Below are 25,315 nucleotides of genomic sequence, written 5' to 3'. Positions count from 1 at the left end.
TATGGAACAGCGGGGACTGTGGAGACATACACAATAACATACGCACTCATGGATTTTGTGTTGTAGATGTGTAGTAGTAGAGTAGTGGCCTTAGGGCACACACTTAATGTATTGTAGATATGTAGTAGTAGAGTAGTGGCCTTAGGGCACACACTTAATGTATTGTAGATATGTAGTAGTAGAGTAGTGGCCTGAGGGCACACACTTAATGTATTGTAGATATGTAGTAGTAGAGTAGTGGCCTGAGGACACACACTTAATGTATTGTAGATATGTAGTAGTAGAGTAGTGGCCTGAGGACACACAATGTATTGTGAAATGTAGTAGTAGAGTAGTGGCCTGAGGACACACACTTAATGTATTGTGAAATGTAGTAGTAGAGTAGTGGCCTGAGGACACACACTTAATGTATTGTAGATATGTAGTAGTAGAGTAGTGGCCTGAGGACACACACTTAATGTATTGTAGATATGTAGTAGTAGAGTAGTGGCCTGAGGACACACACTTAATGTATTGTGAAATGTCAAATGTTTTAATTGTATACAACTGCCTTCATTTTGGTGGACCCCAGGAAGAGTAGATATCCTCACAAGGATAGTAAAACAAGGAAAATTTGGACGAGACATTTCGCCAGGCCTCCCCAAGGAAAAAGCCTATTTTAGGGTTAGCTAATGGGGGGGATCCATAATAAATACAAATACGAACCCTAAAAGAGCCTTTCCTTGGCGGGCACGGCAAAATGTCCCACTTGTCTGAATTTTCCTTGTTTTACTGATCTCGTGAGGATATCTGGTCCACACAAGGATAGTAAAACCAAAAAATTATAATATATATATATTTTAAATGACACACACACCACTGAAACAAGGTAAACAAATGCAAACGAACATGTTTGTTAGAATCTCTAGCATTTTCAGAGTTCTAGCAATGTAGCCGGTTGATTATGAAAACCCTATGCAGTGCTTGGACTTGCAGCCAGCAACAGCCTTTTCAAACATAAAACTCATGATGAATGCCTGGGGAATGGCTTGTGCCAAAAACTGATGTTGGCCATCACCATGGAAAGGAGAGAAACAAGTTTAGCTGCATTAAAGTGAAAACAACAGAGGCTCTCCTTTAAAATGAAGCCATATCTCTACGAGCTCATTAGGCATGACCTGAACAAGTTCTGGAGCCCAGAAATATTAATTTAGCATTTACATTTTTGTCATTTAGGGGAGATTCCCTTATCCAGAGCGACTTACGATGCTTTTCCCAGAGGCTCGCAGCAATATTCAATTAAGTTAATGTATTTCATTAGTGCCATGTAGTTCTAAATGTTGCAATGTACAGTATAATGTAATGATAATGTGCATGTGATCACATACAGAAATATATACTTAAGCAATAAGGCCAGAGGGGATGTGGTATATGGCCAATATACCACGGCTAAGGGCTGTTCTTACCCACAACGCAACATGGAGAGCAACATGGACAGCCCTTCGCCGTGGTATATTGGCCAGGGGCGGAAGGTAGCCTAATGGTTAAAGTTTTGGGCCAGTAACCAAAACGTTGCTAGATCGAATCCCCGAGCTGACAAGGTAAAAATCTTTCGTTCTGCCCCTGAACAAGGCAGTTAACCGACTGTTCCTAGGCCGTCATTGAAAATAAGAATTTGTTCTTAACTGACTTGCTGAGTATAAAAAAAAAAAAGGTTAAATAAAAATAAATACCACAAACCCGAGGTGGCTTATAAAACGAGTCACCAACTTAATTAGAGCAGTTAAAAGATATGTTGGTCTGATATACCACGGCTGTCAGATATGTTTTATGCAGCCAGATATGTTGGTCTGATACCATAGCTGTCAGACATTCAGGGTTCGAACCAGCCAGTTTATAAAGCAGATTGTATGAGGACCTTAACTGATGTTCCCAAAACCTTTTTTTTTTTTTGAATTTTACCCCTTTTTCTCCCCAATTTCGTGGTATCCAATTGTTGTAGTAGCTACTATCTTGTCTCATCACTACAACTCCCGTACGGGCTCGGGAGAGACGAAGGTTGAAAGTCATGCGTCCTCCGATACACAACCCAACCAAGCCGCACTGCTTCTTAACACAGCACGCATCCTACCCGGAAGCCAGCCGCACCTATGCGCCGGAGGAAACACCGTGCACCTGGCCACCTTGGTTAGCGCACACTGCGCCCAGCCCGCCACAGGAGTCGCTGGTGCGCGATGAGACAACACCCCTAAGAACTATTGGATATCAGAACGGCGGTAACTCACCAGCACTACGACCAGGAATATAACTTTACCGAAGCGGATCCTCTGTTCGCACCACGCAGGGCAATTGAACTGATTCCAGAGGCTAACCCAAGACAACGCCGACAAAAAAAAGGGGCACTCGGAGCGGTCATCTAGCCCAACTTAGGAGGCACGCACACCACCCACCGCTTCCGAGTATATTACTCACTAATGTTCAGTCCCTGGATAACAAAGGTGATGAGATCAGGGAAAGGGTTTCTTTCCAGAGCGACATCATGAATTTTAACATACACTGTTTCAGAGAAACATGGCTCTCTCGGGATATACTGTCAGAGTCGGTCCAGCCATCTGGATTCTCAGTTCATTGCGCTAACAGGAATAAACATCTCCCCGGGAATAAAGGGGGAAAAAAGGGAGGGGGGTATATTTAACGATTAACAACTCATGGTGTAACTGTGATAACATACAGGAAGTCAAGTCCTTTTGTTCACCCGACCTAGAAAACCTCAATCAAATGCCGACCGTACTATCTCCCAAGAGAATTCTCTTCGATTATAGTCACAGCCGTGTATATCACTCCTCAAGTTGATAAAACGACGGCCCTCAAGGAACTTCACTAGACTTGACTTATATCCTGAGGCTGCTTTTATTGTAGCTGGGGATTTTAACAAAGAAAATTTGAAGAAAAGGTTGCCTAAATTCTATCAGCATATCGACTGTAGTACTCGCGCTGCTAAAACACTAGACCACTGTTACTCCAACTTCCGGGATACATACAAGGCCCTCTTCCGCCTTCATTTTGGTAAATTTGACCAGGACTCAATTTTGCTCCTCTCTTCCTATAGGCAGAAACTCAAGCAGGATGTACCCGTGCTAAGGACTATTTAACACTGGTCTGACCAATCGGAATCCACACTTCAAGACTGTTTTGATCGCCGGACTGGCAAATGTTTCGGGTAGCTTCCGAGAATAATATTGACAAAAATACCAAAACAGTAACTGAGTTTATCAGGAAATGTATAGGAGATGTTGTACCCACTGTGACTTAACTTCTGTAGGGTAGGGGGGCAGCATTTGGAATTTTGGATGAAAAGCATGCCCAAATTAAACTGCCTTCTACTCAGGCCCAGAAGATAGAATATGCATATAATTAGTAGATTTGGATAGAAAACACTAACGTTTCCAAAACTGTTAAAATAATGTCTGAGTGTATAACAGAACTGATTTGGCAGTCGAAAACCTGAGAAAAATCCATTCAGGAAGTAGGATTTTTTGTGTGTAGTTTTCTATTCAATTCTATTCAATGCCACAGTATCCATTGACTTAGGACTCAAATTGCAGTTCCTATGCCTTCCACTAGATGTAAACAGTCTTTAGAAATTGGTTCTGGCTTGTATTCTGAAAAATGACGGAGTAAGAGTTGTCAATGAGTGGACCCTGCTGTGTCACAGAGCTTTTTCATGTGCGTGACCGGAGAGTGCCTTTGTTAACCTTTTATATTGAATAATTATTGTCCGGTTTAAATATTATCGATTATTTAGGCTAAAAACCACCTGAGGATTGATTATGAACATCGTTTAAAAAGTTTCTACGAACTTTACAGATACTATTTTAATTTTTTGTCTGCCTCTTGTGACTGCGTTTGAGCCTGTGGATTACTGAAGAAAACGCGAACAAAACTGAGGTTTTTGGATATAAAGAGACTATCGAACAAAAGGAACATTTATTGAATACATGAATGTCTTCTGAGTGCAACCATATGAAGATCAAAGGTAAGTGATTATTTTATATCTCTTGTACTTGGCTGGTTACTGTTTGTAATGATTTGTCTGCTGGGCTATGTTCTCAAATAATCGTAAGGTATGCTTTCGCCGTAAAGCATTTTTTAAATCTGACACGGTGGTTGGATTCACAAGAAGTTAATCTTTAAATCTATGTTTAATAGTTGTATATTTTCTGAATTTTTATAATGAGTATTTCTGTATTTGAATTTGGCGCTCTGCAATCTCGCTAGCGTCCCACATACCCTAGAGAGTTTAAAACCTACCCTAAAAAGAAATCGTAGATAGATGGCAGCATTCGCGCAAAACTTTAAATTGTGAACCACCACATTAAAACATGGTAAGGTGACTGGGAATATGGCAGAAAACCAACAGAGTAGTCATTCCCTCCGCAAGGCAATCCAACATGCAAAACGTCAGTAGAGAGACAAAGTGGAGTCGCAATTCAAAAGCTCAGACACAAGACATGTGGCAGGGTCTACAAAAGGAAAACTAGCTACGTTGCGGACACCGACATCTGGCTTCTGGACAAGCTTAACATGTTCTTTGCCCGCTTTGAGGATAACACAGTGCCACCGACACAGCCCGCTACCAAGGACTGTGGGCTCTCCTCCTCCGTCGCCGACATGAGTAAGACATTTAAACGCATTAACCCTTGCAAGGCTGCCGGCCCAGAAGGCATCCCTAGCCGCATCCTCAGAGCATGCGCAGACCAGCTGGCCATCCCAGTCTGCTGTCCCCACATGCTTCAAGATGGCCACCATTGTTCATGTACCAAAGAATCAAAAGGTAACTGAACTAAATGACTATTGCCACGTAGCACTCACCTCTGTCATCATGAAGTGCTTGAGAGACTAGTCAAGGATCATGTCACCTCCAGCTTAGTTGTCACCCTAGACCCACTTCAATTTGTTTACCGCCTCAATAGGTCCACAGACGATGCAATCGCCATCACACTGCCCAATCCCATCTGGACAAGAGGAATACCTACGTAAGAAAGCTGTTCATTGACTATAGTTCAGCATTCAACACCATAGTACTCTCCAAGCTCATCATTAAGCTTGAGGCCCTGGGTTTGACATTGCTCGTCCATATATTTATATATTCTTAATTCCATTTGTGCGTATTGGGTATGTGTTGTGAAATTGTTAGATATTACTTGTTAGATATTGCTGCACTGTCAGAACTAGAAGCACAAGGATTTTGCTACACTCGCAATAACATCTGCTAAACACGTGTATGTGACCAATAGAATTTGATTTGAAGGAACATAGAAATATTTAAAATATCAAACAAAAGGGGATTGGTTACATGTGGGCGTGAATACAAGATGCTGATTGCAATTCATCTTCATAACAAATGCAATACTGTGAAGTCAGCAAAGGCTGTTATGCAGTTTGACATTTCACTGTTTCATGTTATCCATGTAGTCATTTATAATCAGAGGGTGTCCAAATCATACTGTCCAACACTAATTGGGCCCAAATGTTCAGCATACGAGCTCTGACGAATTAACTGGGTGTCCTTGGACATTTCCAGGTATATGATTTAGAATACAACCTCAATAAAACAACAGCGTGAGAAACACAAACATTAACACAGGAGAGCATTTGTTCTCTACCTGTGCTCCATGCCAAATTAACAAGCCATACGAACTATACAGACAAGGATGAGATCCAAATTGGTCATCACCTTCATAATAGCACGCTTCACATAAGCTATTTAGACAATGTTTTTATAACAATGGAAAACACAGGAGATGAAAAACAAAAAACAGTAAACTTCTGTAGAAGTGTGAATGAGAACACTCAGCTAGACTATTTACTTCCTGGATGGAATTCAGTCCTCAAACTATGACACAATCAGAACCAACGAGTAGGCTGGTTGCTGCTGTCCTGGTTTATGTGAACAGAGGAGTTTGACAGACAGAGCGCATCAGTTACAGTATGAAATATCACCCTATTGGCAGTAAAGTGCACTGGTTTTGGCCAGAATCACATGGGTCAGGCCAAAAGGTGGTCCCCTAAATAGTGACTAGGGTTCAGAGTTGCCCCATGTGTTTGAGCCCCACTGTTGTGTCATCGTCATAAGCCTTTCTGGTTGTTGTCCCAGAATGCCTTGGGCTGAGTCTGTCCTCAGTCTACTGTCTGCTAAGTGGACTCAACACCACAGTGAGGAGCTGAGAGGAGATATCAGCACCATCTTTTCAGAGCACCTGTCAACAGTCTTACTATCAACCGTCTTCGGGACATGGCACGAAACCCAAACAAGACCCTCGGGAAATGGAGGATAAAATGGCCTACTGTAATTCTAATGAACAAAAAGCTGTATCAGAAATGGGTTGTGGAATCTCTGTAACCCTAGAACAACTTGACTGATGAGAAGGTAAAGAGCATAACAGCTATCACAGTTTAAAATTGTTTGCCTAGAACGTCTATAAAGTTATGGTATAAATCAGGTATCTCAAACTTGTTTTGTACATTTCCTGTCATTTCGTTTTTTTAAGCACATGCAGCCAAGACGTGTTACATACCTTCGAGCACTGTTTGTGATTCTGACACCACACCAAGGATCCATTATTCTGTAATGAAAATAGAAAGAAGATTATGACTTATGATTTTACAGGGAGAAAAATCTATTCAGTCCTTGTCAATGTAATGCAAAAATAAAAGACGTTTCATTCCAGGACACACAGTAGCTATTCACACTACAATTCAAACAAGCATCTGAAAAGCAGAAAAAAGGTGTGCTCTGAATCTGTTTCACAACAAAGAAAAACTTTGTCTAATTATTTTAATTAGAAGTTAAGATTCTTTCACCCCAATATGAATCCTAACGAAGCAAGGTCAGAGTGGGGCGGATCTCTGGTCAGTTTCAGTGTCGTTCAGAATTGGAGTGCCTGCATTTGATCTCACAACAGACATCCCAGGGGTCACTCGCATAGGAATTGATGTCAGCACTCGTATGGAGACTGTAGACACCTCTAATACCTCCCCAATACCCCCCGAAGGTGCTTTGTGTCACCTTCTGGGACACATGAAGCCAAAGATTTGGTCCCAATTGTGCCTAAAGACAAAGTGTCTCCCTGTCATCTTGAGAAGTTCTAATGGCTTAAAAGCCTGACACAAGTGGCCATTTCCTGAGCTCCAATAGAGCAAAGGACCACAAGGCTATTATCTCCCATATGGATTCACTTTGACATTAAATGTAAGATAAATAACCGCCCAGACAAAATTGACCATTTGATTAGGGGCTAAAAAGGGCTAAATGGAAAACACTCTGGCTGTGGGTTGGAAGATTCATGTGCTTCATTGGTTAGCTCATATTCCCAATGAAGTTAATTTGCCATTATGAATAGTTTGAACATTTCAAATATAGAGAAAGGAAACGTAAATAGTGAGTGTGAATTTCCATTAGCTGACGTATGTTACAAATGAAAGGTCACCGTTAGACATGAATCAGTGCTTTGTTCTGTACAATAAGACACTGCGGCAGGACTGACTGACTAGCCAAACTTTAAAGGTCTGCAAACCAAGAAGTCTGCTCAAGTTCAATGTCAAGTTCAAAGCCTTCTCAAACAATGTAATCCAGTGGAAATTCCCAGTGAGACCTCAGGAAAAAACGGATCATTAAAGGCTTTACTTTGCCATCCAGTACCAGTGAGCACTGCGTGTTTGGCGTCAAATATAACAGTCAGCTGGCTTCAAAGACATTCATGGTACATCAGGAATTCTAGAACAAACTTCTAAAGCTGTATTACTTAATTGTGTAACTGCATTTGCAATACTATAACACAGAAGTTACAGAAAACAGGTTCTTCCCCTCGCAGACATCATTGCACGGGAGATAGAAGAGCACAATATGTACAATGTATTTTGTGCCATGCTGAGCAACGCTCCTCAGTTCGGCAACAATAACGGTGGTGGGGCAGCCAGTGGTTGGGGCCGCTATTTCCCCCTACAGCAGATTCTACCTTTAAACGTCCATTCCACAAGCTGCTCTACTGACAATTTTAATAACATCTCAAATAAATCCATGTTACTAATGAACAGGATGAAAGACTGACAAAACTCAGAATTTTACCAAACAAAGACCAAATTAGTAGGGAATTGCCAGGGACCTCACGATACGATATCACCATACTTAGGTGCAGATCCAATATCTATTGCGATTCACACGATTCTATATGCATTTCGATTTGATACTGTGATTTTATTGCTATTTGATGTTCCAAACATATTGCTTACCATATGTCTGACACAGAGGACAAGAGAGAGCCATGAGAAAACAAAAGTTAACAGTCATGGAAAGAAAGGTGCTGAAAATAAATTGGCTCCCAATTTAAAAAGAAGATTGAGAATAATCTATGAAGGAAAAATACTGGAGTTTTGGTGTGGGTATAGCCAACTAGCGTCAAAATTATACTGCGATAGTCAAAACGATACATCAAAAATAACAAAGATTATGTAACTTTATCGATCCCCCCCCCCCCCATCACTATGTTCCACCTATAGATTAGATTTCAAAGACAGCACCTGACATTTTGGAACCGGAAAACATGAAGAATGCAACTTTAAGGCAGGCTGCAACAGGGTAGGATACAGTAAGCAATACTACAGAAGAAAAGTATGTACACTGAGAATACAAAACATTAAGAACACCTGCTCTTTCCATGACAGACTAACCAGGTGAAAGCTATGATCCCATACTGACAGAACTTAAATCCACTTAAATCCACTTCAAAATCAGTGTACATGAAGGGGAAGAGAAAGGTTAAAGAAGGATTTTTAAGCCATCACACAATTGAGACATGGATTGTGTAAGTGTGCCATTCAGAGGGTGAATGGGCAAGACAAAATATTTAATTGCCTTGAAACGAGGTATGATAATAGTTGCCAGGCACAGGCACACTAGTTTTGAGAACTGCAACGCTGCTGGGTTTTTCCACACAACTGTTTCTCGTGGGTATCAAGAAACCCAAAGGACATCCAGCCCATTTGACAACTGTGGGAAGCATTGGATTCAACATGGGCCAGCATCCCCGTGGAATGCTTGACACCTTGTAGAGTCCATGCTCCGATGAATTTAGGCTGGGCAAAAGGGGGGGGGGGGGGGGGATGCAACTCAAAATTAGGAAGGTGTTCGGAAAGTATCCAGACCACTTGACTTTTTCCACATTGTTGTTACAGCCTTATTCTAAAATTGATTAAATTATTTTTGTTCCTCTCAATCAACACACTATACCCCATAATGACAAAAACAGGTTGAGAAAAAACCAATCTGTGAGGCAAAGGAGTTGTCCGTAGAGCTCTGAGACAGGATTGTCGGGGTGTTGGGGCACAGATCTGGATACCCAAAAATGTTTGCTGCATTGAATTTCCCCAAGAACACAGTAGCCTCCGTCGTTCTTATATGGAAGACGTTTGGAACCACCAAGACTCTTCCATGAGCTGGTCGCCCAGCCAAACTGAGCAATCAGGGGAGAAAGGCCTTGGTCAGGGAGGTGACCAAGAACCCGATGGTCACTCGGACAAAGCTCCTCTGTGGAGATGGGAGAATCTTCCAGAAGCACAACCATCTCTGCAGCACTCAACCAATTAGGCTTTTATGGTAGAGTGGCCAGACAGAAGCCACTCCTCAGTAAAAGGCACATGACAGCCCACTTGGAGTTTGCCAAAAGGCACCTAAAGGACTCTCAGACCATGAGAATCTGGTCTGATGAAACCAAGATTGAAATCTTTGGCCTGAATGCCAAGCTTCATATCTTTGGCCTGAATGCCAAGCTTCATGTCTGGAGGAAACATGGCACCATCCCTACGGTGAAGCACAGTGGTGGCAGTATCATGCTGTGGGGAGGTTTTTCAGCGGCAGGGACTGGGAGACTAGTCAGGATCAAGGGAAAGATGAACGGAGCAAAGTACAGAGTGATCCTTGATGAAAACCTGCTCCAGAGCGCTCAGGACCTCAGACTAGGGCAAAGGTTCACCTTCTAACAGGACAACAACCCTAAGCACACAGCCAACACCATACAGGAGTGGCTTCGGAAAAAGCCAGAGCCCGGACTTGAACCCGATCGAACATCTCTGGAGAGAACTGAAAATAGCTGTGCAGCGACGCTCCCCATCCAACCTGACAGAGCTTGAGTGGCTCTGCAGAGAAGAATTGGAGAAACTCCCCAAATACAAGTGTGCCAACCTTGTAGCGACATTCCCAAGAAGACTTTAGGCTGTAATTGCTGCCAAAGGTGCTGAGTAAAGGGTGTGAATACTTATGCAAATGTAATATTTCTGTTTTTCATATTTAATACATTTGCAAAAATTTCTAAAAACCTGTTTTTGCTTTGTCATTATGGGTATTGTGTGTATATTGATGACGGGGGGAAAAAAAAAACCTTAATCCACTTTAGAATAAGGCTGTAACAAAATGTGTAAAAAGTCAAGGGGTCTGAATACTTTCCAAATGCACTGTATGTACTGTATTTTGAAATGTTGTGCCATATAACATGATGGATATTTTTTTTAATTTTTTTATGTGTAGGCTCATACAAATCTAATGGTATAAAAAATAAAAAATAATGATCAAAACAAATCTAAATAATATATCAAGTGACAGTAAATAAACCCCTGGCATTTACACTGCGGGAGATCACTCAAGATCATTTATACAAATTGTCAAGAGTCCCGACTCGCTCCTAAATAACAGGCCTAGTTTAACACCTTTCACAGCCCATTTGTCAGTGGCGACAGATAGGGATCCGCAGAGGGGCTAATTTTGCTCAGTGACATCATCTCTGCAGAACTGGCCCTCAGTGGGACATTGCCCCGGCTGTCCAGGCCTGACCCCAGCATGTCAGAGCAATGGGGAATAATTATAGGTCAAGACTTCATCCCCAACGACTCAGTGGCATTCCTCAGCAGTTTTAACATTATGCAGTGCTGCTGAGGGACTGTCAAAGACACTGATCGATTAATACTTTCCAGATCAACTCACAGCTTTCTCTGTGTCACTGGTGAAGTCTTGTAAACACAGATTCACCCCGGAGATGTATTATGACTTGTGTCAGTTGAGAAGGAAGAGCAGGTGGCCGGGGGCATGTTGTATTGTCTAGACATTTGAGGAACATGGGCAAAAAGCCTGCTCTGCATTCCTTCTTTTGAAAACCGCTCTCTTTTCTTTCCTGTTCATCATTAAGATTTTTTTGTGACATCTCTGTTCAGTGTTCACTTTCATCCGATTTTTCAGAAACTAATATTGTGTAGCTGCAGTCCTACATTATATTAAATATATTTATGTTTTCAGCAATTCTGCACAGAAATTGTACATCACTGACATCGGTAAAAGACCTGACAAACATCTATTTGGATCGAAATATTGTCAACCAATAAATATATATGTGTAGTGCATCTTGGTGTGCAGACTAGACTTTATTATTTTATGGATTAGTCTGGCCCAGCACCCCATTCAAAGCGAAGTGAGTTTGATTTCATAGACAATTCAAACCCTAGGCAGAGACAGCTCAAAGAGCAAGCAACCTGCCTATATGTCCATCAACAACCCAGGAGCCTCTCTGGATCAAAATAACTAAGCAACCCCCTAGGTCATGTCATCTATTGACTGGCTCAAATAAAAGCCCTTCAGATCTAAGTCCATAGCTGTGGGCTCTGAGTAAATCAAATGTGTGAATGGAAAGGCAGGGCTAGTGACAGAGTCCTGTTCTTCAGGATAACATACACGAGTAGTAATATAATAGGAGCTATAAGTGAATGTTGTATCACATTGACATGGTGAAGATGTTGAGGCTGTATCCTGTCAGGAATGTGTACTGTTTGTCTGAGGAGACACTAGAGGATGTACCAGGCAGTAGCACTCACTGAGAGCTGACAATTACAGACACGACTGGCATGGATTAAACCTTTTACAGAGGTGTGGGCAAACTACATAGACCCCTATTCATCCCGTCTTCACTAATAAAAAAGTCCACACGAGACAAGCAGTGGCTGTCGTCTGATTCCACCCCAATTTATTGAATATCAAAGGCTAAAACAAGTGGACATGGATAAACTACTTTCTTTCCTTAGCAATGAACATAAGTCTCTCAAGTGCAATACGAACTTTCAGTACCTCCACTAATTGGGTATGAAAAAAAATAACATTTTAAATTCCATTTATGACTTCAAATGTAATAACAAGTCCACACCTTGTTTTTTGGCTTCATGGGTCCTCACAAATCTTCCACTACAAACCTGATGCTTTCAGAATGTATGTGAACAGAGAACCCAGTTCACTCTTAATATTTTAAAGTGTCCAGTGACCATTTTTATGACTGGGTGTTCCCCTCTGTCTATTGTACCAGGTTGACAAGTCCCCTATAAGCAAAGTAAAATGTCAATAAAAACATCTGGATTTGCAAGTAATTCTACATTCATAAATCTTAAATTGCCATAAATCCAAAACCCAAAAGGCCATGCCTTTTTCCGACTGCATCTTCAGTCTGTTCCTACTAAGCTCAATAACTCATCATCACTGACAATTAAAACCGTATTCCTTGGATCCTGATTCAGCCAAGTTCAAGAGAGGACTTGTCTGGGAGTTTACAGCTGAAAGTGCTAAAATCATTTCCAGTTTTTAATTTCAATATACAAACAAATGTATCTATTAGGCTATAAATTCTATAAAAGACAATATAAAAAAACATAAGAAAATTGTTTCTGGCTGCTACAGAAGTTATGAAAATTGGCTGTTGTACAATACACACAAAGAGGTTGCTTTATATATTTGTTCTAATGTGAAAAATCAAGTAACAGTAAATGTCCCCTCTAGATAAAAGCTATTGCTGAAAGTGTCTATTTACATGAAACTGGAAACTTTGTGTGTCTTGGTTTCCTTAAACAGTATTAAATTGCCCCTATTACTAAGAAGGAATGCTTTCCGAGTTGAATTAAGAGGTCTAAAGTCTCAATCATATTAGAGGAGGGAGGAGAGCAGCCGCCCGGCCAGGCCTGCTCTGTAATAAGATCTGGCAGAGGAAGCAGATCCACCTGTGGGTTGCAGCACGCCAAGCGCTGACTGAGCATGCGCCAGTTTGTGGCAAAAGTACATTAGAGCTTATCACATTTAGCCAAAGTGGGCCTCTGAGTTTAGCAGGAAAGTGACCTCACTGGGGATAGCATCAGTAGGCTAGTGTCCCTTCTACGAAGCGTGACACTGGAATTTGGTGGCAGGGGTTAGGGCTGGGGCACAGGGAGGCATGTGTTTTTTCAGCTGACCAGACATCCCATTTCCACATGAAAGAGCCTGCTGAGACAGTGCATTTGACAGTCCTCACAGAGTATCAACAATTGGCTTCTATTCTTGGAGGTGCAAGCCTGCTCACCCAGCACCTTATCACTGAGCATAAATGCACCTCTGCCTCCTAATTTCCTGGCCTCTGAACACACCTGAGATCAAATACAAATGCTAAGGCTCTGCAGTCTATTACTAGACAATTAACCCTTTATAGTTGCAGGGGAGTTCACTAGTTTCACCTCAACCTCTGACTTTTCAGTTGAATGGTGATTGATTTTATGCCTCAATATCAAATGCCTGGGTAGTGTTGAGAAGTTGTTGAAATTATCTTCAAACTAATTTATGAGAGCTTTAATACACTAACTGGTCTAATAAAGAATAACAAAACATATGACCTAACATAAACCCAACAAATATAGAGGAGAGAGAGAGAGACAAAGCACTCAATTGATAGTTAGTCAAGTTGACGAGTTCTCCTGACATTGATTCCAAAACCCACACAGCAATTAGTAATAAAATACTACAGTGTGAAAAGCCCGACTTCATCCTTGAAAATGCAAATGTTCACTAGTGAAAAAACGAGTGCAGATAGAAGGTGAAAGAGTGCTGGAGAAGGATCAGTGGTGAGTCATTTTCACTGGGTCATGAGAGAGAACTGTGTGTCCAGTGAAGGGTGAAAACTTCTGACACCGCTTATCAAATCACCCAGAGGACAAGGCTAAGTACAGCAAATCACTTCTTCCAACAAATTGTAGAAGGCCATTGAAACACACTTGGTGGTCACCATCGGTGTGTATCAGCCTTGTGATCCATTTTCCAGGTTATTTATGGCTAATTGTGAGGTGAGTGAAATGAATGTGGGGTGAGAAGAAAACGGCCTCATTTTGATAGACTATACACAAAGTAGAGCATACATCCAAAGACGTGACAGGTAGCCTAGAGGTTAAGAGCATTGGGACAGTAGCTGAAAGGTCGCTGGTTTGAATCCCGAGCCAACTAGGTGAAGAAGAAAAAAATATATGTTAATGTACCCTTGAGTAAGGTACTTAAACCTAATTGCACCTGTAAATTGCTCTGGATAAGAGTGTATGCTAAATGCCTAAAATGTTAAAACCTCAACTTGGTTAACAAATCTCAAGAGCAGCACTCATTACTTACTTGTATTGGTTATTAATTAACCAGTTAATAGATTTTTTAAAACCAGAATGGCAATGCTAGAATGTCCTTGCATTATACTAGTAAGTGCCATGTCCTCTGCTGCTGAATTTATCCATATAGTGGAACGTAAAACCAATCGACTCCTGTAGGGTAATCAACTGTGCCATTTTTCGGCCCCACAAGATTATCAATAAGCTTTTATTTCATAGAAGAGGCCAAATCGTTTACACTGACATTTCAGTACCAATAGCTTATTCAACAGATGCAGTGCGTGTCTTGACCTCAACTCTGTCACTCGAAAAATGCCTTATTATTATTATGAGGACACATAATGCGTAAATTCCGTAAAAGTTGAAGAGACTGAGTAACACACTCTTACCTGGGAGTGCTTGAAAAAAGCGGAGATGCGAGTGATGTGCAGGCTGAGACACCTTGAGGCACATCTAGCTCGGTAAATGCTGCCAGTGAAGAAAGAGTCATCCTGCCTGGTCCTCGAAGCGAAAGTTCCATGGGTCGACAACTCTGTAATCCATAGACACAGGGTAACACATACGTTTACGCTCCTGGGCAACATTTTTCGTTTGCGGGTAGCCTATTGCTTTTTATTCGTCCATTGATCGGGCAACACTGCGTGTTGACTCCAGTGGAGAAAACTTAAATTATACACTGGGGAGGAGTCAGAACCGCGTGCGCTCTGTGATTGGCGGATACCGATGTGATTGTCAAATACTGCGGGTGCCTTGTATCAGGTAGAGGTTGTGGACTCACTGTGAAGGATTTTGAAATTAACTATTTTTCAGTTAATGGTTTGAATGATTTTGTGCTATTGCTATGAATAACATTTTATTTCAATGTCATCTCATGACACGAATTGGCTACTTATGTAACATTGACTAGGTACCGTTACCCCTGTATATAGCCTCGTTATTGTTTTATTGTGTTATTTATTTTAATTTTTTTGTAAATATTATCTTAACTTTTATTTTCCTTAAAACTGCACTGTTGGTTAAGGGCTTGTGTGTAAGCATTTCACAGTAAGGTCTACACTTGTTGTATTTGGCGCATGTGACAAGTAACATTTTATTTATTTGATTTAAAATCTGCAGAACTTCTAGTTGCACACACTAGGCTAGAGGTTTTCACAGTGGACCTGATTACCTAGGCTACCCTGTTTATCATGCAGTATTACAATCTCCCCAAAACATAAATAGCTCATCCTACATAAACCACACCTTGAATAGGAAGCTCCACATTTCATGTCTTTGACCTACTGCCACCTACTGATGACACAACACATCAGAAATGCATAGTATACAGGTTGTCCAAGCCCCCCATATATGGCCCCTGGAAAGCTTCCCAGGAAACCCCTTTCGTCCAGCCTGTGCCTCACCGTTTAACAGTAGCTCGGAAAAATATTCTACCTAGAAAACAATTAAAACCATCTTAAAACAAATTCCTCAACATGGTCTCCCATTATCTGGCATTGTTTCATAGCCTAGGGATTGGAGCAAATATGACATGTAGGAAAATATTTAAATCCTTGCCATTTATTGATGAAAAAAACAAACAACGTCAGTATTTAATAAGAAAGTTCCCTAGGGGGAGCTAGACACTGTTGCTCTGCTGTTCTCAGCTTATGGGAGTGCTTTCTTGTATACCATTACAGCCACATTGTAATGAGCTTTTATAAGGGTTGCTCTTAAACAGTATGCAGAACGGGATGCAAATGGAGACTTACACAATCATTCGATTTTGGGTCAGGTAGCCAACTCGCCCTGGGCCAGCGATGCTCAGTGCCAAATACTTCAGCCCTTACCTCTCTCTCTCGCACTCATGAAATGGGTCTGTTAATGAGGCTGCCGGTGCCAAGGACAGGGATCACCCCCAAAATACTAGTTTCTGTGTCCAATAACACATTTTTATCAGTTACGTATCCTATAGTTATCCCTCCTGCAGGTTGTGTATCCACTAGGCATGTTTGCTAGAGTATGATTTGTGATTAGAGAAGAGAAACAGCTACAAATTTTCTGATACTGTTGCATAGTGTGTAAACACATTCCCATGGCGGCAGAAACACTATCTGAATGGGTGTTCATTTCCCTGGTGGTCCCAGAGCATAATGTGGTGAGAGATAACTTGTGGTGAGCGATCCCTTGCCACTCTTAAAATATTTAAACGCGGATGTCTGTGTACCTTAAAAACAGTGAAATGGCTTAATTTGTTGGCTTATTACAGCCATGTGTGGTAGGGGTTTTATGGTGTGTGGTGAAGGAAACACGGTGCCTGTGTGTGGTCCTAATGTCTCCTACAGCCTGTGGGACACGCATGCATCCCTCCTCACACTGACTCCATCGTTTCATTGACTGGGAAAACCTCTGCCAATCGTGACCTCAGGCCATAAAGCCAGATCAGGAGCAGAGGTGTTTGTCTAGGCAGAGATGCATCTCTGGCACCTGATTTTTTTTAGTTACCCTCGTCACCGTGTTAATTCACTCCATTAATTACTGTTGGGGTCTCTGCTAGCAACTGATGTTTACATGCGTAAATAAACCTGCGTGTACTTTGCTCCGAAGTCTGAAGTCTGTACCTAGAAAGATAAAGACACTTTTGTATTGTTGAATATAGGATGATTTGTGGGATTGCCCTGATGGCGTTGTTTAAAAAAAAGTATGTGTAATGTATCATTGTGTCACGCCCTGGTCGAAGTATTTTGTGTTTATCTTTATTTATTTGGTCAGGCCAGGGTGTGGCATGGGTTTTTGTATGTGGTGTGTATGTATGGGGATTGTAGCTAGTGGGGTGTTCTAGTTAAGTCTATGGCTGTCTGAAGTGGTTCTCAATCAGAGGCAGGTGTTTATCGTTGTCTCTGATTGGGAACCATATTTAGGCAGCCATATTCTTTGAGCTTGTCGTGGGTGATTGTCCTTAGTGTCCTTGTTCCTGTCTTTGTTAGTTTACACAAGTATAGGCTGTTTCGGTTTTTGTTTCGTTCATTACTTTGTTTTGTAGTGTTTGTATTTATTCATGTTTACGTTTGTTCGTTAAACATGGATCGCAATCTACACGCTGCATTTTGGTCCGATCCTTGTTCCACCTCTTCGTCAGAGGAGGAGATAGAAGAAAGCCGTTACACATTGGTCAACATTTTAAAGTATGTTGATATCTTCTACAATGCCAACTGAAGCCCATTAACCCAAACTTCCTTTCTAAAATCCCCTAATCCCAGCATCACCTCTGAATGGCCTGAACCTAACCACCCTGACCTCAAAATCTGACCTACAGCTATACACCCATACTCAAAATGGTGCCTTAACACAAACAAAATATAAATGGTAAACCAAATACTGAGAATTGATGTGAAGACAAGTATGCTATTTTTCTAGTATCTTAAAGATGATTGAGTGTGACATGGCAGGTTGTTATGGCTACACTTCCTTGCCTGCACAACATGTGAAAATAGTAGTGTTTCATCCAATTGAGAGCTTGTGTATGGGAAAGCCTCTGACACACTGTCAATTTTACTGAGCACAACTTCCAAGCTGCGGTAGTCTGATATATTCCACTGCTTGCATGGTCTGCTTCAGTCCTGTTACACAAATATGGGCTTTGACACATGATATGGAGAAGAAAATAAGTTTTGAGAATTGGTAACAAACCAGCATCCGTTTTCACCCAGTTTTGATGTTGTTGTAAGAAGAAGTGTTCAGCGCCCATCTTTGATCCCAAAGGCTGCAGGTGTAGTCATTGTTACACACACCTGTGACTGCAGTAGTATGAAGGCTCTCAGATCAGAAAGGACAAGCATGTACAGGATCCTGACTGATGATCAAATACAGGATATCTTGTGTTATTTTAGTGAGGTATGGGCAGACTAAGTACATTAGCTATAAAATACTACTGTTCAAATAACAGTGAATACAGTGCATGAAAGAAAATATACAGATTGAAAGTTGCATGCCTCTTTGTGCTTACCAATTACATTATCTGTCAAATTAAATGAGGTAATTTAGTTTGTATAGGTTCAAATAATGATTGTCATCATGATTGTTCCTCTTGTTCCATATCCTTTAAAGGTCAGATTTTGTTATTTTATTACTGTCTACCACCCTCGAATCAATATATTAGGATAATTTGAAAGACATCAATTTGTTAACAGTCCTAAGGACCTCCCCACTTCCCCATCTGGCAATATTTTTCCTTAAAGCCAATGTTCAGGTCATACAGATTGTCAGTGTTATTATAGATGAGTATCGCTGAAACATACTGTCACAACCATCAAAGACACAATATACAAGTACAGTACCAGTCAAAAGTTTGGACACACCTACTCATTCAAGGGTTTTTCTTTATTTGGACTATTTTCTACATTGTAGAATAGTGAAGACATCAAAACTATGAAATAACACATATGGAATCATGTAGTAACCAAAAAAAGTGTTAAACAAATCAAAGTATATTTTATATTTGAAATTCTTCAAAGTAGCTACCCTTTGCCTTGATGACAGCTTTGCAAACTCTTGGCATTTTCTCAACCAGCTTCATGAGGTAGACCCTGGAAGGTATTTAAATTAACAGGTTTGCCTTGTTAAAAGTACATTTGATGAATTTATTTTCTTGTTTGAGCCAATCAGTTGTGTTGTGACAAGTTAGGGGGGTGGTATACAGAAGATAGCCCTATTTGGTGAAAGACCAAGTCCATATTATGGCAAGAACAGCTCAAATAATATAAATGTAATAATTTAAATATTGCTTTCTCGGGAACAGGCCCAGATCCCCGTGATTTGCGTGAAGAGGAGGTATAGAAAAAGGGTCCGGAGAGCGGGCTGCCTTCTGAGAATTTGTAGACAATCGAATAAACCCTTCCTTCCACTCTGCTAGAAAACATTAAACTACCAACGGGACATTCAAAACCGTAATAGCTTATGCTTCATGGAGACGTGGCTGAACGACAACACTCAACATACAGCTGGCTGGTTATTAACTGCACCGGCAGGATAGAACAGTGCCGTCTAGTAAGACAAGGGGCGGTGGACTATGTATTTTTGTAAATAACAGCTGGTGCACGAAATCTAAGGAAGTCTCAAACTATTGCTCGCCTGAGGTAGAGTATTTCATGATAAACTGTAGACCACAGTACCTACCTAGAGAATTTATCCGTATTTTTCGTAGCTGTTTACCACCACAGTCAGAGGCTGGCACTAAGGCAGCATTGAATGAGCTGTATTCCACCATAAGCAAACAAGAAAACGCTCACCCAGAGGTGGCGCTCCTAGTAGCCGGGGACTTTAATGCAGGGAAACTGAAATCCGTTTTACCAAATTTCTATCAGCATGTTAAATGTGCAAGCAGAGGAAAAAAACTCTGGACCACCTTTACTCCACACACAGAGATGCATACAAAGCTCTCCCTCGGCCTCCATTTGGCAAATCTGACCATAATTCTATCCCCCTGATTCCTGCTTAAAAGCAAAAATGAAAGCAGGGAGCACCAGTGACTAGATCAATAAAAAGTAGTCAGATGAAGTAGATGCTAAGCTACAGGACTGTTTTGCTAGCTAAGACTGGAAGATGTTCCGGGATTCCTCCGATGGCATTGAGTAGTACACCACATCAGTCATTGGCTTCATCAATAAGTGCATCGATGACGTCGTACCCACAGTGACCGTACATACTGTACATACCCCAACCAGAAGCCATGGATTACAGGCAACATCCACACTGAGCTAAAGGCTAGACCTGCCGCTTTCAAGGAGCAGGACTCTAACCTGGAAGCTTATAAGAAATCCCGCAATGCCCTCCAACGAATCATCAAACAGGCAAGCGTCAACACAGGACTAAGATTGAATCGTACATCCCCAGCTCTGGCGCTCGTCGGATGTGGCAGGGCTTGCAAACCATTACAGACTACAAAGGGAAGCACAGCCGAGAGCTGTCCAGTGACACAAGCCTACAAGATGAGCTAAACTACTTATTTTCTTGCTTCGAGCCAAATAACACTGAAACATGAATGAGAGCACCAGCTGTTCTACAAGACTGTGTGATCATGCATCAGCCGATGTGAGTAAGACCTTAAAAACTTCTTATGGCTGGGGGGCGGTATTGAGTAGCTTGGGTGAATAAGGTGCCCAGAGTAAACTGCCTGCTACTCAGGCCCAGAGGCTAAGATATGCATATTATTAGTAGATATGGATAGAAAACATTCTGAAGTTTCTAAAACTGTTTGAATGATGTCTGTGAGTACCACAGGACTCATATGGCAGGCAAAAACCTGAGAAAAAAATCCAACCAGGAAGTGGGAAATCTGAGGTTTGTAGTTTTTCAAATCTTTGCCTATCCAAGATACAGTGTAAATTTGGTCCGATTGTACTTCCTAAGGGTTCCACTAGATGTCAACAGTCTTTAGAACCTTGTTTCAGGATTCTACTGTGAAGGGGGAGCGAATGAGAGCTGTTTCAACCAGGTGTCTGGCCGAAGGCCATGAGCTGGTCAAGCGCGTGGCCGTGAGAGCGACCTGCGTCCCATTGCATTTCTAATGACAAAGGGATTGTCCGGTTGGAACATTATTGAGGATTTATGTTAAAAACATCCTAAAGATTGATTCTATACATCGTTTGACATTTTTCTACGAACTGTAACGGAACTTATTGACTTTTCGTCTGGACCTAGTGCTCGCGCCTCATGAATTTGGATTTGTGAACTAAACGCACAAACAAAAAGGAGGTATTTGGACATAAATGATGGACTTTATCGAACAAAACAAACATTTATTGTGGAACTGGGATTCCTGGGAGTGCATTCTGATGAAGATCATCAAAGGTAAGTGACTATTTATAATGCTATTTCTGACTTCTGTTGACTCCACAACATGGCGTGTATCTGTATGGCTTGTTTATGTGTCTGAGTGCTGTACTCAGATTATTGCATGGTGTGCTTTTTCCGTAAATCTTTTTTATAATCTGACACAGCGGTTGCATTAAGGAGAAGTATATCTATAATTCCATGGATAACACTTGAACCCTACAGACGAAGAACCATATATGTGACAATTTTTCCATTTTAAGATAATCAGTTATTTTTATATTATTAATTGTGTGTACCACATCAGGTGTTTTATGGTTGAGAAATAATTCACCATACCCATTTCTTCCAACAACAATTGATGTTTTTTTGTTATTTCAAATAATATTTTTTTTATTGCCGTTTTAATTTTTAGAATGTGGAAGAACAGTATATCTCCAGTGATGATTTCAGTTTGTGGAAGAACAGTATATGTGACATTTTGCATGACTCTTGTAAGATGTCCTTTTTTAACACCTGATATGATGTTTTAAGTACTTTCAAGTACAGATGCCCTTCATGTAAATAACTTAAATGCAATATGCAGTTCATTCATTTGTATGGAGGTTCATTTAAAGGTGGTCTATCAACTTTAGCAATGATGACTTTTCTTAAAAGTTGAGTCATGAAATCTTAGTCTCATTTAAAATGAAGCCCTCAATGTGAACATACCATAGAACTACCAAAATAGAATACAATTAAATTAATTCAATCAAAACAAGCACAACTTGTAAATATCAAATAGGGATAAATGTGATGTGCCAATATGCATGTCCATTATGCAGGTCCCGAAGGTCAATATTACAAAACGTTCAGAAAACCATTCTCTTTGTGTTTAAAACTATGATCAGCAATTAAGTTGTGAATTGCGTTAAACCCATGCTAAAGGCAAGAAATGTCCTTCTGCACTGAGGTGACAGCAGTAAATAAGTATTAACTGCTTAGAGTTAATGCTAAATGTGGTGACAGAGAGACAGTGTATATTGTAATGAATAAAAAAAGGGAATCAAGATCAAATGAATACTCACATACTGTATGTGATGACTTATTTGTTTTTAATTCATTCAGATTAAAAAAGGTTCAAATGATCACACAAAATAATTATCAACAGAACACATTGTACATAACATTTTCTACACTAGGAACAACATCTTAAAATTAAATTAATTTAATATATTGTGCTGGTTCAAATCATACACAAATTGATTCACATAGAAAACACCTACGATACATTTAATTTCCTACAATAGGGGTGACATGTCTTCTGAAATGTATACAGATTCAACATACTACAGTATACAGGTTCAGGGGATCATAAACTCACAGAAAAAACGTTTAATTATGTAGCTTGGTTTAACAACAAATTATTCACTCTGCAGTGATTCATAAAAAGAGCGTGCAGCATCTCTCAAGTAGTTGAGCATGGTCATCAGATCTTGGTACTTGTTTTTTTTTGATGGGCAGAGGACTCTCATATGCTCTAGGGTAGTGGCTTGCAAAATAGGGAGGTTGAGGTGTAGCTCCTTGTTTTGGTTTGGAGATCAGCCACGACTTCCATCCCTCAAATAGACTGTGGCTCTGTTTGGTGTACAGATTCCAAGGATCCTCAACTGAAATTAGAACAGAAACATTTTAAGTTCCTGACATCAATAACAACTTTCACAGTCAAGAATTAGGATATTTTATTGTTAGAACAACATGTTGCGTGTTGATGGGATGTTAGTAAACTATTCTCTGTGCAATACCTGTGACTTTTAACCACCTCACTGAGGTGATCTGTAGTCCAGCTGGTCGCTTGAGGACAGAATCTGGGAGGTGCCTGAAGTCTTCACATTGCATCCTCATCACCTTGAATGGTTTTGCTGGTTGTGCTTCAAGTATCATCTTTGAAACATCATCAGGTGTATGAAGGACTGACACCGTGCGCCTCTTCTCGATGGTGGCAAAAGATCGATCACAAGGAAGAAAAGAATGACCAGAGACCATGAACTTCTGCTCAACTTGGGTAAAGTAACCCATAGAGACGAGCATCCACATCAGATTGAGCATCCGCTAGTTGTTATTCTGCCCACAGCATCTGTCAGCATCTGTACAGAGAATACAATATGTTTGTAATTGATATTCATATAGACATTAATTCATATTTTCACTTGCCTGAAGACGGCTGTTGGTTAGCTGGAACACAGACATGAAAGTAACCTTGCACACATTCAATCTCTGGCCTGCTTGCTGTACATGGTATTTGAAGGTTTGTTTCCGTCGTTTGTTCTCCTTTGTATCCTCAGGTTTACGTCTCCGTTTCACCTCATGCTGCAATAAAAATTGACTGTTACGGTGAGTTAATGAGGACCCAAAAGCGAACTAACTTAAACAGAGCTTCTTTAATAACCAAACATAGGTAGGCTCAGATAGACCGGCAGATTCCGACAGGACAAGGTTACAGCAAACATGACGATAGTCTGGCTCAGGCATGAAACACAACAAACAAGAATCCGACAAGGACAGGAGCAGAAACAGAGAGAGATATAGGGACCTAATCAGAGGGAAAAAGGGAACAGGTGGGAAAAGGGGTAACGAGGTGGTTAGGAGGAGACAAGGCACAGCTGGGGGAAAGATGGGGAGAAAAGGTAACCTAACAACGACCAGCAGAGGGAGACAGGGTGAAGGGAAAGGACAGAGACAAGACACAACATGACAGTACATGACAGTACCCCCCCACTCACCGAGCGCCTCCTGGCGCACTCGAGGAGGAAACCTGGCGGCAACGGAGGAAATCCTCGATCAGCGCACGGTCCAGCACGTCCCGAGAGGGAACCCAACTCCTCTCCTCAGGACCGTACCCCTCCCAATCTACGAGGTACTGGTGACCACGGCCCCGAGGACGCATGTCCAAAATTCTACGGACCCTGTAGATGGGTGCGCCCTCGACAAGGATGGGGGGGGGGGGGGGGAAGACGAGCGGGGGCGCGAAGGACGGGCTTGATGCAGGAGACATGGAAGACCGGGTGGACGCGACGAAGGTATCGCGGAAGAAGAAGTCGAACTGCGACAGGATTAATGACCCGAGAAATACGGAACGGACCAATGAACCGCGGGGTCAACTTGCGAGAAGCCGTCTTAAGGGGAAGGTTCTGAGTGGAGAGCCAAACTCTCTGACCGCGACCATATCTAGGACTCTTAGTTCTACGCTTATTAGCAGCCCTCAACAGTCTGCGTCCTATAACGGCAAAGTGCAGACCTGACCCTCTTCCAGGTGCGCTCGCAACGTTGGACAAAAGCCTGAGCGGAGGGGACGCTGGACTCGGCGAACTGAGATGAGAACAGCGGAGGCTGGTACCCGAGGCTACTCTGAAAAGGAGATAGCCCGGTCGCAGACGAAGGAAGCGAGTTGTGGGCGTACTCTGCCCAGGGGAGCTGTTCTGACCAAGACGCAGGGTTGCGAAAAGAAAGACTGCGTAAGATGCGACCAATAGTCTGATTGGCCCGTTCTGCTTGACCGTTAGACTGGGGGTGAAAGCCGGAAGAGAGACTGACGGAAGCCCCAATCAAACGGCAAAACTCCCTCCAAAATTGAGACGTGAATTGCGGACCTCTGTCCGAAACGACGTCTGACGGAAGGCCATGAATTCTGAAAACATTCTCGATGATGATTTGTGCCGTCTCTTTAGCAGAAGGAAGCTTAGCAAGGGGAATGAAATGAGCCGCCTTAGAGAACCTATCGACAACCGTAAGAATAACAGTCTTCCCCGCTGACGAAGGCAGTCCGGTGACAAAATCTAAGGCGATGTGAGACCACGGTCGAGAGGGAATGGGAAGCGGCCTGAGACGGCCGGCAGGAGGGGAGTTACCGGACTTAGTCTGCGCGCAGACCGAACAAGCAGCCACAAAACGACGCGTGTCATGCTCCCGGGTGGGCCACCAAAAACGCTGGCGAATGGAAGCAAGCGTACCCCGAACGCCAGGGTGGCCGGCTAACTTGGCAGAGTGAGCCCACTGAAGAACGGCCAGACGA

General features: G+C 41.7%; 1 protein-coding gene and 1 long non-coding RNA gene across 2 annotated transcripts in view; both read right to left on the bottom strand.

Annotated features, from left to right (window-relative positions):
* The window catches only part of LOC110520433 (anosmin-1), a 67,354-nt gene extending 52,249 nt beyond the window's left edge, over positions 1 to 15,105 (bottom strand). The window contains exons 1-2 of the mRNA XM_021597749.2: positions 14,847 to 15,105; positions 6,558 to 6,605 (exon numbers count right to left, since the gene is read on the bottom strand). Of these exons, the coding sequence (XP_021453424.2) occupies positions 6,558 to 6,605; positions 14,847 to 15,041 (243 nt within the window). The 5' untranslated portion in view covers positions 15,042 to 15,105. The remainder of the gene's footprint in view (positions 1 to 6,557; positions 6,606 to 14,846) is intronic.
* Positions 15,106 to 22,341: 7,236 nt separating this feature from the next.
* LOC118964315 lies at positions 22,342 to 23,339 on the bottom strand. The gene is made up of 2 exons (XR_005051359.1): positions 23,049 to 23,339; positions 22,342 to 22,913 (listed from the first exon to the last, which is right to left on the bottom strand). It is a non-coding gene; the product is annotated as an uncharacterized LOC118964315 (long non-coding RNA).
* Between the last annotated feature and the right edge of the window lie 1,976 nt (positions 23,340 to 25,315).

The sequence above is a fragment of the Oncorhynchus mykiss genome, chromosome 3 (genome assembly GCF_013265735.2).
Source record: "Oncorhynchus mykiss isolate Arlee chromosome 3, USDA_OmykA_1.1, whole genome shotgun sequence".
In the NCBI taxonomy this organism is placed as follows: domain Eukaryota; kingdom Metazoa; phylum Chordata; class Actinopteri; order Salmoniformes; family Salmonidae; genus Oncorhynchus; species Oncorhynchus mykiss.
Note: the sequence above shows the minus strand (reverse complement) of the source record. Positions and strands in the feature narration are given on the sequence as shown.